At 42.5% G+C, this 19578-nt stretch overlaps 1 protein-coding gene across 2 annotated transcripts in view; it reads right to left on the minus strand.

The window, feature by feature from the left end:
• The window catches only part of DNAAF9 (dynein axonemal assembly factor 9), a 67408-nt gene extending 48120 nt beyond the window's left edge, over positions 1-19288 (minus strand). The window contains exons 1-4 of one of the 2 annotated variants that reach the window (XM_042053758.1): positions 19182-19288; positions 9804-9883; positions 4217-4336; positions 3277-3401 (exon numbers count right to left, since the gene is read on the minus strand). In XM_042053758.1, the coding sequence (XP_041909692.1) occupies positions 3277-3401; positions 4217-4336; positions 9804-9883; positions 19182-19264 (408 nt within the window). In that variant the 5' untranslated portion in view covers positions 19265-19288. Of the gene's footprint in view, positions 1-3276; positions 3402-4216; positions 4337-9803; positions 9884-19181 lie in introns of those variants that run through there. The other variant, XM_042053759.1, reaches the window with a different exon arrangement.
• Between the last annotated feature and the right edge of the window lie 290 nt (positions 19289-19578).

Genomic DNA, 19578 nt, shown 5'->3' on the forward strand with positions numbered 1-19578 from the left:
TCAAATCAAATTGGATTAGGCATGCCCTAATTTGATTGGTAATAAAGAGAAGATGCAGCATGTACACCACTAAAATATCGCCTACAGCCTCCAGAAGCCCAAGAGCCTCTTTATTCTCTGTATTTTGGAAATCCCATCATGGCAAGGATGCACTCAAGCCAATGGAAATTGGAAAAAAAATCCAACTTCAGAGCAAGGCTTTTAATCATGACAGATGAAGGCATAATTATAAACTTTATTTTCAGCTTTCAGTGAAGTCTTTTAACATCTAGATTTGAAAGATAAAAGTTACTTTGAGGAGACCAACTGATGTGCCATGAAAAACATGCCATTGAGGGAAGAAAAACTGAAATAAGATACTGTTTTACCAGCTAAACAACACTAAGCAAGGAAAATCAATGACAGAACAAGCCTCAGGTCACAGATTAGGCAATGAGAACCAGTTTTGGTCTGAGGGAGAGGTGAACTGCAGGAAAAGGAGGAGGCAAGAAGAAGAGAAACCCTCATGTAACACTGTCTGAACTGGGGACTTCAGCAGACTGAAGAGCAAATATCCTAACTCAGAAAAGCATCAAAACCAGACTGAAGAGACAAACCACACTCAAATCATTTTTATAACAGCACACAAACCTGAAAACACACTGACTTTGACGTGAAAAGGCTCGGTTTAGCAGCAAGTCTGGAACCAACAGGTCGAGCCCTGCTGGCTTCTTCAAGAGCCACTTGTTTTCTGGAGCAAGATCAGAAGGCAGAGGTGTTTTGCCTATTTTATTTTTATGTGCAGTGGTCTGAGCTTCTCATCAAGGCAAATTATATGATTATGAACTTTTTGTGAGCTTCAGGGTACACCCAACACATTTATTTTGAGAACAAGTTCTTTTAAGCCAAGCCTGAATTTAAGATGCAGCCCCAGCTCCTCTGTGGCGTGTTCCTTCTTCAATCCCAGGAAGCCAGATCAAAGTTGCAGTTCAAAGCCAAGCCCCAAACAACTGCCAGTTTCTCAGGACTTAAAAATGTCATTGGAATAAGAAACTTGGGTTTTGGCAGGGTGCTAAAGGCTTGCTCACAATCTGCTGTTGCAGGAATAAATACAGTCACTTCAACTTTACTACATCAAATTTCAGTATTTTATCCTATTTGGCCACTTAAAACAAGGGCATTTCCTAAAAAAATTGGGGTTTTTTTTTCCAGTAACTAGGATATTCACTTAAATTCCTGTGGTCTAGTTAAAGCAAGTAGGAAGGGAAAAAAGGAAGGAGGAGCTCTAGGTTTTGCCAGAGCCAGGTACAGCACTGTTTTATTTATTTCTAAAATTCTTGCACTTTTTTGGTTTCATTTTTAGGAAGTTATTTCTATCACTAAAAAAAGTACTTAAAAGCCACTGCAGGCAATTCTCCTGTAAACAGGATACACTTAAAGCCTGACACAGCAACGTTTTGTTTGTCTTTCAGCCGTAATCTAGGAAACAGGCAATTCTTATACATTGGGAATGGGACTGGAAGTGCTCAGCTCATTCACATCAAGCAGCAATTAAGTAAAACTGTATCTTCACCTTAAAAAAAACCAAACCTTTCCCCTCGTTTTCATAAAGAACAAGGCACATGGCTTACCTTGCCAGTTACATCATTATTTCAAGCCAACACTGTGTGATTAAGGTTCCTACTTACCACGATAAATCATATCAAAGCCCCTAAGCAGATGAAGCTTAAAATACAAGAGCTGAGACTGCAGTTGCACTGGCAACCGTGTGGTAAGAACTGCTCTGTTCCTGATTCCAAAGTGCATGTGTTTTCCCAGCATCAGATTTGCCCTTTCAGCAGGGATTTTGGCAACAGAAAAGCCTTGTGAAACCAGGCTTTAGGTTTTGATAGGGCATGTTGTAACCTGGAGCTCAGCTGTTTTATCCTAACAAAAATTATCCCTCTCTGCTGCACTCCTGGAACTGTATCCACAACAAGTTTTGGGACCCATGGACAAGGTATTTATAAAGTGGAGCAAGTTCAGTGGAGAGCCACCACAATCAGAGGGATGGATCACTTGCCCCAGAAGGAGAGATTCAGGCTTGCTCAATATGTGCACCTCAGACCCACCAAAATATTACTGAGACGGTGAAGCCAGGTTCTCCACAGTGGTCATGACAAAAGGCATGATTTAAAACAAGAAAAGCTTGGGTTTGACAAAAGGAAATACTTTTTCAAGAGGAGGACAGTGGGGAAATGGAGTAGACAGCCAACAGAGGTTCTGCAGTCATCATCTTTGGATGCTTTCTGCATCCAGATGCAAAAAGACCTTGAGCAACCTGATCTGATCGCACCACTGAAGCAGGAGGTTGGACAAGACGATCTCCAGAAGTCCCTTGTAACCTGAATTATTTCCTAATTCTGTGATCTAAGCTATTAACCAGCCACATAAAATTTTACACAATCAGTCTATTATAAACCCCATCACTTTCAGGCTGGAAACTCAACAGAACAAAAGGTTTCTCTCCCTGACTTTCCCATGCATTTCTCCACTGGCTTCACCCACCAACATCACAGGCTTAAACCCACTCCCTGCAGAATTCTGTATAATTCTAACTTAGAAAAGGAACTACACAGAACTCAATATAGGAAGAAGCATTTCCAGTCTCAACTGGAATGAAAAGGTCCTTATTCTATACCCAAAGGGTATTTTCAATTTTTACTCCTCTAAAAATACTTCACAACAATAAATTGAGTTTTTCTAGAATACTTTGACCTTTAAATTCAAGATGAAACTCACATCAGTCACGGGATGTAGTGGAAGTGAGGTTAAGAGTTCTTGAAAGAAAGATTTCGTAGTTAACATGAAAATACATAATGAAGATTCTTGATTTTAAATTACTTACTAAGCCCATCTTTTCTAATATTCTAAAACTACTGGCAACCAATGCAAACACTGCTTTGGCAGCAAACAAGGCTGTTGTTGGAAATCTCACTGTTGACTGGGATATTTGATTCAGATTTTGCATTTCTCACAACCCACGTTTTTTCCCTCATTAGAAGATCACTGACTCATTTCAAAACAAAAGCAATTACTGGGAGAGAGGAGCAATTTGTCTTCACGCTCCAACAAATAGAAGTATTGACAATATATTCTTCTTGCACACTTTACCAAATGATTAATACCCACATATACACACAGATCACTCCCCTGCTGAGGATGAAAGGGAAAAAAGGCTTCTGGAAGTTTCATTTCAAGGATCAGTTCATTAACAAGTTCATTAACAAATCTTGTCTGCATCCATTTTTCACTTACCTCATTTTCAGTCAGACAGTGGAAATGCAAGTTCCTCCAGTGTGCCACATAGGGCAAAAGATGATTGTAATTCACAGGGTTGCAGTACAGATGAACACTGTCAGGTTTTATTAATATGATTATATCTGCAACAAGCAGAACAAATATTCCAGCATCAGGACTCCACACACAAAAGAAACTGAACAGAAAACATTTTTTCTATCATGTACCTCATTAAAAAGGAAAATTGTTCAACTATCTGAATGCAGTGGAATTTCTTATTTCTTTTAAACAAGAAGAAGAAACAGTTGGCAGCCACATGCAGCTCCAAGTACAAGAGCACTTGTTACTGTTCCAGACAACTGTGGGGTCATTCCCAAGTCTTGCACAGAACTTGCATCAGCCTGTCCTTTGTTCAGCCAAGAGGGTCAGGATGAGTCCTCCCAGAGCACTTCCAGAAGTCTAAACTCCAGCTGCTCTTGCCTGACATTACATCAGAGCTGCTCCAACTAAAAACTAACACCACCACAGCCTGCGGGGGAGATATCCAAAAGTTTCATGCAAATAAGGGAATAATAAGCTGTGATCACAGTGATTGGCCACCTTCCAAATATGACAAAGGTGAGTGAATGTGCTGAAGTGAAAAAGAGCTCAAGTACTTTAGAACCACAGAGGTGTGATCACACAATGATTAATAACATGTACATACACACATCGACTGAACTAATGGGCTGGAATTGTGTAAGTTTACAACATTTGAGGTTAACTTGTGAAGCATAAAACATATGAAATATATTCTTTAATCCTTTAAAGAATGAGTTCTTTAGCAGTGTTTCTAAGAAGATATTTTCAGGCACAGATAGACAACTTGAGATTTAATGACCTTTTTTGTGTGTGTGTGTCCCTTTTTCTGCTCATCTTCCATCCAGAACAGGTAAAACATGCTGAGAACATTACTCACCATCCAGAACTTCCTCAGGAAAGCCTGTCCTTTCGAAGTCATTGTTGTTCTGGTTGTACAAACCAAAGAGCAGATAATTTGCCAGCTCCCTGCACCCTTCATTGTATCGACTGTCTATCCCTGCAAAAGCAAAACCACAGGGGAATTGTTGTGTGTCCTAACACTGTACACCTGAAAAGTTTGTTTTCTTCCCCAATTTATTAAGCTTTAAAGCAGGAGTATGAAATCAACTCCCCAGTTGAACACACTGGGAGAACAGGATAGGGAAAAAGGAGTTTTTGCAAGATCGCTGCCACATGCTGACAACCCAATTTCAACCTAAATCCACAAGTATTCCTTTAAAAATTTAAATGTCTTGGTTTTTGCAGTGCTCTGCATCAAAAATTCCATTTTGTCTAGTAATTCACACATCTATCTGGATGGAGGATGCATTCTAATTAACATGTTCTTGATTGAAGCTTCCTAACAAACTAATCCCGTGACCCAAATCTCCTGCTTTAGAATACATGATTAAACATTATCTTATCAGTGTTACAGTGCAATCCCTGAGTCACCAGAGAGCCAGTGCAGACTTCTGACAAACTGTGAAAAGATGTTCTGACAAAACATATGGGGCACAAAGAGTTTCCAAGGAAACCTTTCTTGGTCCTTGGGAAAATTAAATGAAAACAACTGAAGATCTGGAGCATATCTGGAGACAGAAGATAAATACAAGAAGAAAGGAATGAGGTCACAGATTTAGAAAGTATTTTCATCTCTCTGGATGACAGTCACAGTCATAATTCATAATTCTACTGTAATAAATCCAGTTTTCTCAAACAAGTAAAACTGCACATTAAGCAGCATCCTTGCCATCCACATTTCACAGAGGTCACCAGTCGTGACTGCCAAAAAATTCCTCTAATGGCAAGTTTTCCTACCAAGTTTTATTAGGATGCAGTGGAATGGCTGCCATCAAATTAAAATTTGTTACATTAGGATACAGTGGAATGGCTGCCAAGAAATTAGGATTTGTTACCACTGCTAAAGGAGAGATCAGGACTTTGATAATGTAATAACATGGCCTGGACATCTGAGTCTCAGGACTTAAATTGGAAACCAAACCAGTCAAGAGTCACCTGAACTTGGCAAAAATTGGAACAAACCTCAGGTTCTTCTACTTCCGCTCCTTTTTCATGTTATGTTTCAGCTTTAAAGAGCTAACCAGATGCTGTGTCTGCATCCAGCTACTGAATCCCACATCTTAATAAACTCCTTGTTCATTCAGTAGCTTTGGGTAGCTCACAGGTATTCCAGAGTATCTGATATTTGGTGTAAAACCACGGAACAGACAAATTCAATTCCTTCAAATCCACACATTGCACCACTGCACTCTTTGGACGTACCCTGAGAGGTTTGGGACTCACCATCCCTGGAAGTGCCCAAGGCCAGGTTGGACAGGGCTTGGAGCAACCTGGGATAGTGGAAGGTGTCCCTGCCCATGGCAGGGGGTGGAATGAGATGATCTTTAACGTCCCTTCCAACCCAAAACATTCTGTGATTCCTTGACTGTGTTGGGAAATGGAGAAGCTGCCTCACATCTGTCCCAGCTTTCTCAGCCCTCAAAAAGTCTTTCCTTCCATAATCTTTGAATCCTCATTCTCCTGCTGTTTCTGACCTCTCATTCATATGTGTCCCTCTATTTTATTTACATTTTCAGCCCCATGAAAGCAGGCACACCAATGTAATCCGGAATTTAATGGGACTCAACATCCAATTATTGCTGCCAAAGCCCTTGTGTCTAGGTGGGATTTTAGTTACAAACAAGTGGAGACTCCCTTCTTTCAGGAAGAAATTGTCCCATTGTTTTAGGGAACTCTATTTAAATGTAATCCGTCTCCTTGGAATCAGCTGCAACCTTGGAAAGTGAGCACACACAATGTCCTGAAGATAATCTGTTTTACTGATTACTTCCCCAACTGAGGCACCTTCTGACGGCTGTCAGAGGAGCAATAATCTGGCACACACAGGCTGGGAGAGCTGGGGGTGTTCAGCCTGGGGAAGAGGCTCCAGAAAGATCTCAGAGACCCTCCCAGTGGCTAAAGGGGCTCCAGCAGAGCTGGAGGGGGACTTGGGACAAGAGCATGAAGTGACAGGACAAGAGGGAATGACTTCCCAGTACCAGAGGGCAGGGTTAGATGGAATACTGGGAAGGAATTGCTCCCTGTGAGGGTGGGGAGGCCCACAGAAGCTGTGGCAGCCCCATCCCTGGAAGTGTCTAAGGCCAGGCTGGACAGACCTTAGAGCAAACTGGGATAGTGCAAGGTATCCCTGCCCACGGGACAGAGTTGGAACTACATAGTCTTTAAGGTCCCTTCCAATCTAAACCATTCTATGATCCTGTGATTGTAATTTCTGGAAGATCAGAAGAAAAATGAGAACCTGCCCTCATTAAAAAAAAAAAAAAAAAAAAAAAAAAAAAAAAAAAAAAACCAGTTATGATGTCACCCTCACTTGAAGAGTTTGAGATTTTATCTGGGTGCACCAGCTTCAAGCAGGGAAGATCTTCCAAGCCAAACACCAAACCCCTGCTTTTTCAGTTAATGACAGAAGGAGGGGAAGAAAAAACAAAAAGATGTTAAGGGGGGACAGCTGACAAATTTAACTCTTGTAACAGAGGATGTGGGTGAATTTACTGCTTTCAGAGCACTGACAGGCATGCAGGGAAGGCATTAGTTTAACAGAAAACCATGAACTCTGCAGCATATTTGGGATTTGTGGTCTGCTTGGGTCTTTCAAGTATCTCATCCAGACAGAAGCTTTCACACAGAGGCTTTAGTGCTATTCTAAAGAAACTTATGGAGTTAAAGGAACAGATATAGTTAGCAGAAAACAAACAGGAAATGAAACAATGACCAAGATAAGATACCCCCGAGAGCATATCAGGAGTCCTCCCCAGAACAATGGGCAAGGACATTAATTAGGAAACCCCGACGCCTGTCTCCAGCTGAGCTTGGAGTTTGGTAACTCCCCCGCCTGTTCCCAACTCATCGCCAGGGTGTGGGCAGACAATGACTCAGTCTGAGCCCCGAGGAGCCGTTCCTGCTCCTGCTCCTGCAGCCAGGGCTCAGCTGCCCCTCAGCGAGCCCATTCAGTTTGCTAAATTGGCAGAAAACATCCTGGCCAAATCCAGGGGGAAAAATCTGTCTGCTCGGTAAGATGAAGTGGGTGCAAGATACCGAACGCCACCAGCACCGATGCAAAATGCACGTGGGGACATCACGGAGGGAGCAGGGAGGTGAGGCTGGAGGCAATGGACACATCACCTTTAGACATTGGCCCAAAACCAACACACAATTGTGGAACTGCTGGCAGAATAATCCTTAAGATAGTCTCTGTTTGGAAAGGGAATGTGATGCACTGTCAGTGCAATGTACTAAATGTTCTTAGAATGTGGGAGAAACCCCAGCAGGAAGAGCTCTGTGTAGGATGGATATAATAGAGAAAAAATAATCTACAGAAGTAGCAACGTGTGAACTAAACCAAGGTAAAATAAAGATTTACTGGAACAGCCTTGAAAGTATCCCCACACTCTTCGAGGAGAATAAAAAATAAGTATCAATGTTTGCAAAAATTCAGCTCGAACTGTGCTGAATAGTGAAACAGTTTGATCCACAATCAGAGCAGCTACAACTACAGTCAGGTACAGACACACCCTGCTAACAGTAAATGCACATCTCTAGAAATCAGAGCAACTGAACCACGAGCTGAAAATCTCTGCTGAAAGCTGCAAGAAACACCACTATCATAAACAATAGTTTACAGCATAATTTAAGTAGACCAGCCTTAACAGCAACACACTCCAGCTGAGACATCACAGCTTTTTAAAGACATCTGACATGCCAACCTCCAAATTCCTTTTTCCTGTCAGTTGTGAGGCTTTTTCTCCCCAGCAGAAAATGCAGGAATGTTACCATGCAACCACTTCAAACTCAGATCAGGGGACTCTTTTTTAAAAATCAGCTGGAACTACATTTAAATACTTGTATCAACAGTGGGTCAGTTCTCATCTCTCTTTGGGATATCACAATGCTGGGTTTAATTTCAGTACAAATATTAATGAACTTGAAACAAAGCTCTGGAAGTTTATGTTCATAGTTTTTATCTCACAGGCCAGTATGAAACTGAAGTTGAGGTGAGGCAACTGCATTTACTCCAGGCCATTAAAAGCAGCCAAGTGAAACAGAACATGCACTGACTGTAAAAAAGCAGAGTTATGAGTATCCACTTTCCACACAAGTCAACAGGACTCAGGATGTAAAACTACATGTTTTTTGTCATCTGAAGCTTGTATTTGATGACAGATTTAATGCATTTATAACAGTGACATGCCTGTTTAATGGAAGTTATGCCAGAAATTCTGCAGGCTACAGGAGCCAGGTCAGAGCAGACAAGAGCCCCATTGTGGGTCCTGAGAGATCAGTGCAAAGCACAAGACTCCCAACAAAACGCACCTCCTATATTTCCATACCACAAGTGCTTATTTACTAAGAGGTATGGTCTCATGAACAGAATTAAATCCTCCACATGACACTGAGAATTACACAAAGCAATTCCTTTGCTTTCCTTAAAGCTGGGGCCATGCTCTCAGTGACTGTTCTTTACCTGGGACTTTCTGCAGTCTCAGAGTTAACAATAATTAAATACTGCAGTGTCATCAGTGAGATGGCACAACTTGTAATGTTTATGAAATTAAATTAGCAGCAAAGACAAAACCCAAGGAGTTTATCCTGTATGATTAAGTTTCACTGGAAGGCTGACACAGTGACCTCACAGACCTTTTGGCTGTACAGTTACTACTTAGCCAGAGATTTAACCTCTTACCCCAGAGAATGTAGTGTATCAAGGGTCATGTTGTACAGCTTGCATTGACTCCAAGAGAATGAGGTTATATATATATTTATAAATTTTACTTTGTGGGCCAGTAAATGAATTTTAAGTTCTTTTGCTACATCATTAAAAAATGGAATTTAAAAATCCTAAAAAAACAGACTGTTGTATCACTCCCTACACAGAGCTTTTTTAGGGCTACATCAGACTTCTTCTCTTTAACTGTAATATATTATTTAAACAATCACTCCTCAGTCCTTTTCTCTAAGGACTCAAGTTTTCAATCATAATGTCTGATTTTTCCTTTAATATCTTGACACCGATTATATAATATGAAACAAGAGTCAATGAAATGGTAGTAAAGCAGTACAAAACCCCTGTTGTTTTTCTAGAGCACACTTGCACATGCACCTTTATTTCCTCCTGCCCTTTTCTCCCAATCCCAGAAGAAATAAAACACTGAAACCACATGCTGTTTATGTGCCAACATTTAACTCCTACCTGCCTCACAGATTTCTCATGCCACTCTTTAAACTTTTTTGCCCAAAATCAGTAAATAGGCTGAGGAATTGTTTAGGGACAAGAAAGTGTAGCAATCAACTGTTCATTCCCTGAGAAACAAGGCTGGGGCTTGAAGCAGGAAGGAGATGACTGACTTCTTTCTGAAACTCGTGGTATCTTTATCAGGATAATGAGAACAAAAAAATGTAACACTAACCTAAAATGCAGAGGATTCCATCAGGTTGAGATTTGCTGCTCTGTGTCAGGATGCTCTGAATATTTCGGAGGCGGCTGCAGCTGCAAAAGAAAGAGAATTTGTTCTCAAGGTCGCTGTTGTGAAATGTCAGCTTGGGAGACTGAAGAGCTGACCCAGCTTTGTTTTCTTTATTATATAAACTAAATGGAAACACTTCAATTTGGGTATTTTTTCTTGAGACATGGACCTTAAATCAAACCATTCCCGATGATTTTTGCCCACTAAAAGATGAAGTCCACAGCATTGTGAGAAGACTGGAACCTGTAATTATCCCTTCTATCCACCTGCTTTGTTAATCTCCAACCTGGCAAAAATTGCTGCTCAGGTTTGCCCTCACCAGGCCAGCAGCAATTCCCTTCTCTATCAAAGAACCAAAAAGCAAAGCAACATCAGAAGGGACCACAGGAGCACCTATATCCCAACAGGAGTTTGGGAAAGAGGAGTTTCAGCACCTCCAACATCATCAGAAGAATCATTAAGGTTGGAAAAGACCTCCAAGGTCATCAATTCAAACATTAAAGAGAAATGAAACAATGCCAAGTCTTGCTGAGATTTTTTACACACAAAATGAATGGTTTATTATATAAGTTTTAATTCAGCTGTCCAATATTTGTCTTTAAACGAGGCAAAAATTCCATCTGCAACAACCAGATTTTTTATAATCAAAGTGAATAGTTTATTATATAAATTTTAATTTAGTTGCCCAATATGCATCTTTCAGCTACAACAGCCATACAGAGAGCAACACAATTTATGCTTCCAGGCAACGTTCTGTGAGTTTGTTTAAATACAGATTAAAGACAAGAAATTTCACTGTTGATATTACTGAATGGGATTTCTTGTTTATAGACTTGTTTATAGAACTATGAGCTGTTCAGCTTCAGGAAACAAATGTCTCTCACAGAAACACTCAAACAGAGCTAAATTTATGATCAGTTCAAACAAACAATAAGTAAGGTCAAATATTTCTATTTTCAGCACTACTTTAACCAAGTAAAAAAGCAAATCGGTCTTTTCAGCAATACTACAATTATTGTGCTCTACTTTCTCTGAAAGAATGAACATGAAAGGTTTCCATTATGGCTAATCTAAGTGAAATTCAAACATCAGTGATAAAGGACAGAAAACACTTCATTTAGAGATGTTTTCATGGGAAGCACAAAGTCAGTGCAAACCACTCCAGAATTAATTTTTCCCATTTTTAAGTCACATGTTTCAGTTCTGAATCACTCAATTATTCTTTTCACCTGACACTTTCCAATTTATATTATATACTCTGCTGGATCATGGATGGATGGATGGATGGATGGATGGATGGATGGATGGATGGATATTTTGATCCAGTCTTAGATATGGAAACGGAAATTAAAGCCACTGGTGACAGCAAAGACACTTCATCAGGTACTATCAGACGTTTGCCTACATGGGTGATGCCAGGAAATTCATGAAAACCACATTGACCTTTATGCTGCACACTTTAGCAACTACTAATTATTCATTCCTTCAAACCTCACCTAAAACTGAATCTCAGAGCTAGACAAAATTAAGATTTTGTATCTTATTCTGGAAGATTTTCATCCCATCATTAAACAGGAGCCCAGATCAGCCGGGTGAGAGATGATTCATTACAAGCTATGCAGTGCTCATCTTTTCATACTTCCCATATCACGAGATAGAGAGCAGGAAAAAAATCCCCAGACTTTTCACTGTGGGCACAAACAAATTGGACTTGTTTCATTTGTTGGTATGGAAACAGCAGCACAAGTTGCACAAGCCCACAGTTATTTGAGGAGCAGCTGCAGGATCGCTGGAGCCTCTGTGAAAAAAACAAGAACGTGGAAGCAACTTTTTGTACAAAGCTGCCCATAAATGAAATCCTCCTCAAAATGCTCTTGACCTGCCTGCAAAGGAATCGTTTCCTTGATTCCTGAGAGGATCTGAAGGACAAAATGGAGAAAAAGCATGTCCAAGGACTTCAGCAAGCAGCTCCCAGAGTGACTTTTTAATCAAACATTTTCCTTATCAGAGGATGTATCTTCCTGTTTCTGCTCAGAGTGAGGAAAGAAACAGTCAACAGAAAAAATGCTGAGGGCACAAGAGAGAGATTTCCCTTCAGCTCCTCAGAAACAAGATGCAATAATCCCTCTGTTACTCATGGTCAACTCTGAAGGCAAATTTAAGTAATTCTCCAGCCAAAACCAGGTTTTTCAGGACTGTGTAACATTTTTAAAACTTCTTGTCCATTATAAACACAGCAGGAATACATAGCTTGATTTTGCTATCATTTTCCCCCTATACTGATCACTTATAGAAGAATGGAATAGTTAGAACTCAATTTGACAAAGAACAAGTACGGAAACTCAAGGGGAAAGATTTTTCCATTTATTAAAAAACATTACCATATGAAACAAGGTAAGCTGTTCCTAAGATCGTTAAATTTTAATTTCAAAGGCTTCCCACACGAGTGACCCACTAACACACATTTATCATTTAAAAGAAGTAGTGTTATGAGTCTGTGCAAGAAGACCAGAGCAGAGAAAAGCAAAATAAATGGGATTTAAGCTTCTTGAGTTCTGGGAAAGTACTTTCTCATCAGTTCAAGTGGTGGGTAGAAAAGAGGAAGAAGAATTGGGGGAGGAGAGTTCTTGCAGGTTGGGTATTTTTTTCCTTCCTTAAGTTTTCAGGTTAGGAGTTTTACTCTCCTAGAATTACTTCCATTATTTTTCAAATAAATTATAACTTTGGTACAGCCCTTAAAAATATTTAAAGTTCTCAGATGAAGCTGCTAAGACATTTCTGGCAAGTAAATCTGCATGTCAGTGCTATGTGTCCTGACATAAAACATGAAAGCACAGAGCAAATTATATGTTCATTATTTCACAGCAACATGTATGACCAATAAAGATATTTATTTCATTCTTAATATTAAACAGACCGTTAGCAGAATATTTTTCCTTGCCTCATTTAAGAAGTGGTTTCTAAGAGAGAATTCTTTGAAAAAGCTCCTTCACAGAAAAATTTTCAATGTCATTTCAAGTGTGGATAAATCATTACATTCAAAGGCTGACACTAAACACAGAAGACTTGTGTGCCTGAAGAAAGATGCCATTCAGAAACAGGGAAGAGAATAATTAGAATTCTTACAACATGGTTCTAAACAATACAGGCTAAACTGTGTATGAAGTCAGAGGGGGGGAAATAAAGGCATTTTCTTGGATTTCACATTAAACAGTCATCTGACAAAAACAAAGAGACTGTCCTGGGAACAAAAATCCGTGACTTTTCCCGTCTCCAAAACAAGCACTGACTTTTTTACTCCTTTTCATTTTACCCCAGCAGCACAAATTCAAACGGAAACAACAACCTCCACTGAAACCTGTGGGCCTTGGGATGCTTCCCTGGAAGATCTGGATCCACCATCTACATAACCACAGCTAAACCTACAGTAACCTGCTGCTGAAAAATCACCATTAGGTATATTTGGAAACACAGTCCCAAGGAAGCTCCAAAATGCTGGATTTCCATGAGATTTGGGCAAGACAAGAGCTGGAAGCTACTTATCCACCCATATCCCATGAGACAACCTTCTGAAGTGGGTAAGAAGTTGAAACAGGTCAAGAGGGAATTTTTGCACCACCTTTGAGCAGAAGATGGGGTTTCTGTGTCAGTTTAAGCCAGGATAAAATCTCCCGGTGCTGCAAGGGACAGTCTTGCCCTCCTCGCTGCCTTTGTGTCTGCACTAACGATCTTGAAGCCATGTGTCAGGTCGGATCAGCTTATGGATCCAAACAACCTCCAGCCCAGGAATTAAAAAGAAAACAACGCTTTCAAACCACAGCAAGCTGACCTGACTGCTGATGAAGGCAGGTCAAAAGGCAAAGCCACGTTTTGGGGTGACATCTGGCAATAAAGTCTACTTGGGCCAATTAAGGAACTGTACCTTGAGGTACTTGATATTCCGATAATCTTGGACTAGATCCAGAAAAAAAGGGGAAGATAATTGACAATCATTAACTTCTAAGAATTAGTGCTCATCTGTTCACGTCTTCACACTAATTATGCAAAGTACCTCGCTTTACAACAGCCAGCCTGTCACAGCTTGGTAACAGACACGGCGCTGCAAGGCACGTCTGTTGGCAAATAAAGAGAATATTAACAACTGTGCTTTTCTCAATCACAAAGAACAAATACATTTCCTCAAGAAAGCCACGCGGTGCTTGAATTTCCATTTGATTGCGTTTGTTTTCCCACAATGCGGTGCTTTTTCTCCCGCATCCCTGGTCGCTGGCTGGATTTAGCCTGGGTGCAAACTGCCTTTTCTTGACGTGGTAATCTAGCGGCACCGAGGCAGCGCCAATATTAGCATCGATCCCTGCCCGATTCCCGGTGGATTCCCACAGCCGGGCTCACCATACGCCTAGCAGGGCTGCAGCTGTGCTTAACACCCAATTCAGCTGACAAAGGCTGGGATTTCGCTGTGTTCAGGGTGTTTCGCCTTATATTGGCAGATGTTTCGCTCCTCCCCCACAAAGGCTTGGCAGCTCTAAAAAACCGCACGTGGCCGAGGTTTGATGGATGGCAGGGAACGAGGGGGAAAATCGGAGATATCCCTGGCAAGCTGGGGCGAATCCTCACATGAGCAGGGAATAACTTGAATAGATTCGCGCTGTCTACCTAAGACAATGGTTTCAACATTAACTGCCCGATTTACCATAAATAAATAAACAAAATAGAATGATAAATCACGGTGTTTTTTCCCCCAAATCTCACGTCTTATTAACTTGCTGTTATTACCATCTGTTTCCACTTTACTCCCCGAAAAATCAAGTTTAGTTTTCTGGGGTCTTTTGTTGACCTCACGATTTCTATCAGAAACATTGTCAGCTTGTATTTAGAGTCGAGGATTTCCCTGGATTTCCCACAGTCTGACATTATCCCCACCTCACTGTAGCTGTGAAAACAGACACCAGAAGTCAGGCCAAGCTAAAGACTCTCAGAATTTCATGGATTTCAAAATAACTCTTTCACTGCTTGGCACTCGCAAAAGAAAACATTCACCCACCTTAACATATATGACAATTTTCCAGCCATTTTCCAAATTAATCTGCAATAAGCATAGGGATCTATAAATAGGAGATAGAGTAATTTTTTTAGGAACAGTGAGAAGTAAATATTAAAACTGGACATAGATAAATACACTAAGACTCTGGGTGCATTTTCAGGACCAAACTCCTTACTTCTTGACCTTAAGTGGACAGGAATATTCAATTCTGTAATCCAGAGACCTCAAAGCACACAGGAACAAGCCTGAATCTCTCCTTACTAGACATCTGGAACTGCCTGATGCCATTTGCACATCACAAACTTGTTGAAAATCTTTAGCAAATGATGGGTTGCCCATCACTTACACACCAGTCAGACCCTCAGCCTTGATGTTCTCTCTCCTTACCAGGCTGATCTACAAAAACCATGAGTGTATTTACACTTTCTTAAGCTGCAGCAGGTTATGAAGGGCACCAACTATTCCCCCTCGGAAAACATTATCAGCTGAGAAAATGACAATAATTGAAGAAACAGCAAAGACCAGCAGCTTGAGGGTGATTATTCTGCTCGAGGGTGATTATTCTGCCATGGCTCGCTCTGATTAAAAGGACAGGGCACTGCCTGGCACCGGAGCAGAAATCAGAAGTTAAGCTACAGTGCCTCAAGACTAAATTCACCTTCAGGGCCCATTCCTGGGCCACAACCTCTGCAGCCACGTGGCCACAAAGCTCCAAATCAGATGCTCTGCCCTCAGTTCAAGCTGGATGATCACAAAGGGAGAACTCCACCTGAAGGTCCACGAGCAGCTGAGTCAATGGCATAGCTCTGCTCCTTACCTTGGCAAATTTCCCTTTTACCTCTCCACCAATCACATGGTTCTACATCCCTCAATTTTCACTGTAGCGGACCCTAAGCATTCTTATTTCCCTAACGTGGCAGAAAACCATCCATATTCAAGGAATGGGGGTTATTACTCTTTTTTTCCTCCTGTACTTCAGCAAGTTAAATCAGCTCTCTCTTTGCATTGCTAAAATACAGTGCATTCCTTAAAAAAAAAAAAAAAAAAAAAGTCCAGTGAAACTGTGCTCTTACAAAATGCTGAACCTCGGCATAATTACATAAGGAACACATGGGCACAGACAATCTTTCATCACAGACAAGTCCCCTACAAAAACTGGTTGGGAAACCACAACAACTCTTTGGTCCCGTGCTCCCAAATACCCCATCCATGGAAAAAAAGCCACATACTTAACCACGATGTGATTAACAACAGAACAGTTTAGAGCAGGAGAATGTTAAGCACAGAGGAAGAGACAACAGAAAAATTAACCCAAGGACTCATTTTGCATTTCCCCACACGGACACATGGTGAGAACTCATCTGTATTATGTTACCAACATGGATAATGAATCATGAGGATTTGCTTACTCTGTTTTACATAAAGGTAATTCAGATTGGGCGGGTGCAGAGCGCTCTGAAATAGAACAAATCTGCACTTATCTTCTGATGGAGATATTTAAAACAAGCACTTAACAGAAATTTTGTTCAGAAGTGCCTGCATTCACAAGGAAAACACTCATTCACCACTAAACACAGGCACATGAAAGATGACATCACCTCCCAAAAAGACTTCCCCTTTTTTGGGCAGCACTCCTCTCTTTCTTAAGGGATTTTTTTCTTTCTGTTTCCAAACCTATTCTTTACTTGTTACAATGTCGAGGGTCGCCAGGCTCAAGGTGCCACATGGCAGACAAAAACTCTGAAGTATGTGGAAGAACTCCAAGAATTATCTCTGGCCCTTTCTCTAGTCTTTATATAGTCTGAAGAATTTTTCCATTCCTGTTTGGGAACTTGGGGGCGGGGGGGGGGGGAGGGTAACGGATTGTTTTGTTTTAAGTTATTTTTATTAACTGCCTGCTATCTGCTGACTGCCTGGGAAATTTATGGCAAACACTGGCCTCCATCTGGCCTGACAATAAAAAATAAAAAAGAACTGCACAAGACTGAATGTTGAGGAGGAAAAAAAAATTAACAGATGACATGGCTCCTACAAATGCACCAAATTACAGTTGCTGGCTGCATCTCCCAGTGGAGCTCAAAAGCTTGCAGATGTTCAGAGACTCTTAATGTTCTCATGACAACTCTAAAATAGGGTCTCAGATTACAAAAATCACTCAGGAAGAGGAAGGCTGGAGTGGAAACCATTTTCTCTTTCAGCATTTTTTTTTTTTACCATCTTCGCATTTCATTACCCATCATGAATTTTTAGATACTTTACAGCTCTAAAGAAGTAACAAGCTCTTTCTAACCAATTAAGATAAATTTATTCAGTGAAAAAATTATTTGAAAAGGTCACTTTTCATTCTGTCTTATTATCAATTCGATTTCTAACTGCAGGCAGAGAGGGAACACAACCAGCACAGAACAGCCATATTCACTTGTTTCAGGCAAGCAGAACAACCTCCATTTCTCTCTTTCTCACTGCAGAATTCCTCATTTCACTGACAAATTATCCAAAAAGTGAAAATGCCTTTGTTCTCTCCTTGTACTAAACGTAAAAAAACTATTTGGTTTTGGTGTTTGTTTGTGTTTTATTTGAAAACCTACAGCAAACACAGACCCAGGTAGCTTGGCCAAGTGTTTGTCTGCAATTCACGTGCAACATTCCCATTCCCTTATTATCTGGCTTCCCACTGGTGAATACTTCCATGTATTGTGCTGTAACTATTGAAAGCATCAAGCACTTCAGTTCCTGGGTTGTCCTTTGTGGTACCATAAAACAGAATCATGGAATCATTTCAGTTGGAAAAGCTCTCTAAGACCATCGAGTCGAACCATTACCCCAGCACTGCCAAGGCCACCACTAAACCTCTCATCCCTAAGCACCACAAAAATGTCTTTTAAATGCCTTTTAAATACCTGGCGACCCCACCCTGCCCTGGGCAGCCTGTTCCAGTGCTGGGCAATCCTTCCTGCAGAGAAACGTTACCTAATATTCAACCTAAACCTCTCCTGGCACAACTTGAGGCTGTTTCCTCTATTCAAACCCTTCAGATAATGGGCTGCAGCCTCATACATATGGGTGCACCGTAAGTCTCCAAAAGGAAACAGCTCTGACAACCTACGGCTACCTGAGCTGACACCTGAGCCAATGTCACCATCTCAGATGTCCCCATGACCCAGCTCCTGTCAAGCCCTATCCCGCATACTTCTGAAGCTCAGGACATGTCATTACCTTTGCATCCACATGCCCCCCAGCAGGTGCCCACATAAATACAACGTCTTCTTTCTCTTCATAATCCCTCAGCCCCTCCCAAACCTCGGCCATCCCTACCCTAATTCACCTTTCCTACCTTTCACAAGTCTTTTTATTCCCTATTGCCAAGGCAGCCTGTGCCTATCCCCTCCCAAATCAGTCCCAGGCTTATCCGCACAGAAACACGACCCCAAGCCCATTCTCTGCACACCAGCCCTGCTCCAAGCCCCCCTTGATGTCCTCCTGCTCCTCATCCATCGCAGCCTCCCACACATCCTCCTTCGGCAGGATTCCGGCTTTGCCAATCCCTACATCCACAAGGTCACATCAGGCCCCTGTCTGCCGTCCTCTCAGGGCAACCAACACCTCCCTCCTGGCAGCCACCTGCCAAATCTACCTGTCCCCATCAATCCTTTCCCTTCCGTTCCCAGCCCCCCACATGCTGCTCCCGCTGCTCCAGCCCCCCAAAACCCCCTTAATGACCCCAAATCCGACCGCAACACCCCCCACAACTCTGTGCCCCGGCACGCCAGAAATCCTCTCCATAATGCCCCATCGTTTCTGTCCCACCCCCAAAGCCGTGCACCCCCATCCTTCCCACCCCAACGCCTTCAATTAGGTGTCAATCCCTATTTTATCCCCAATCAGCACCGTCAGCTCCGTGAACACCCCACTTTCTCCCCCACCAAACCCCTTAACACCGCATCCTACCGCTTACAACTCCTCCCCAACCCCTCTATCCCAGCGCACCTCAGCGCCTCCAAAGCCCTGCGTCCCCATCCCTTCCACCCCAACGCCCCCAAACAGGCATTTAACCCTATTTCCTTCATAATCAGCGCCACAGCTGTGAAAACCTCAGCTTCTCGGACACAAACCCCTCCTCACTTCATCGAAACCCTCCATATCCCTCCCCCCTTCAGCGCGCCCCCCAATATACCCCCACGCCCCATACCCCCTCTCCACCCCACAGCTCCCCTCAGCACAGCCCTGCCGCTCGCTGTCACCCCCCTCCTCGCCTTTCCCGCTGTCCCCTCCGGTACCTGACGAAGGGCCCCGGGGCTCGGGGCCGGGGCCGGTGCCGCGGGGGCGGCGGGAGGAGCGCGGAGCGGCCGCACAGCGCCATGGCGACCGCGATGCGCCGGAGGGACGGGGCGGCTCCGCCACTGCGGCCCTGCGCCCCGCCCCGCCCCGCCCCGCGCCGCGCGCGCCACTCGGCCCGGGGGGCAGCGACGTGGCACACCCGCACCGCTCCCCCCGCTCCCTGCCTTTCTGCCCACGCAGGATTCATCCCGAATTTTTATGTCGTCTCGCAGGAAGTGCGGCCGGGAATTCTTGGACAGCTGCCGGTAGCTGGGAGTAAACATAGAGGGGATGCGGATGGTCACCCCTCCGGCAGGAATGGGCTCGTCCAACTCCAGCCCCCTGCTCACACACCCC

This window comes from Corvus kubaryi, unplaced genomic scaffold (assembly GCF_017639235.1).
Source record: "Corvus kubaryi isolate FWS band 111438036 unplaced genomic scaffold, C.kubaryi_AGA036_p1.0 split1-131, whole genome shotgun sequence".
NCBI lineage: Eukaryota > Metazoa > Chordata > Aves > Passeriformes > Corvidae > Corvus > Corvus kubaryi.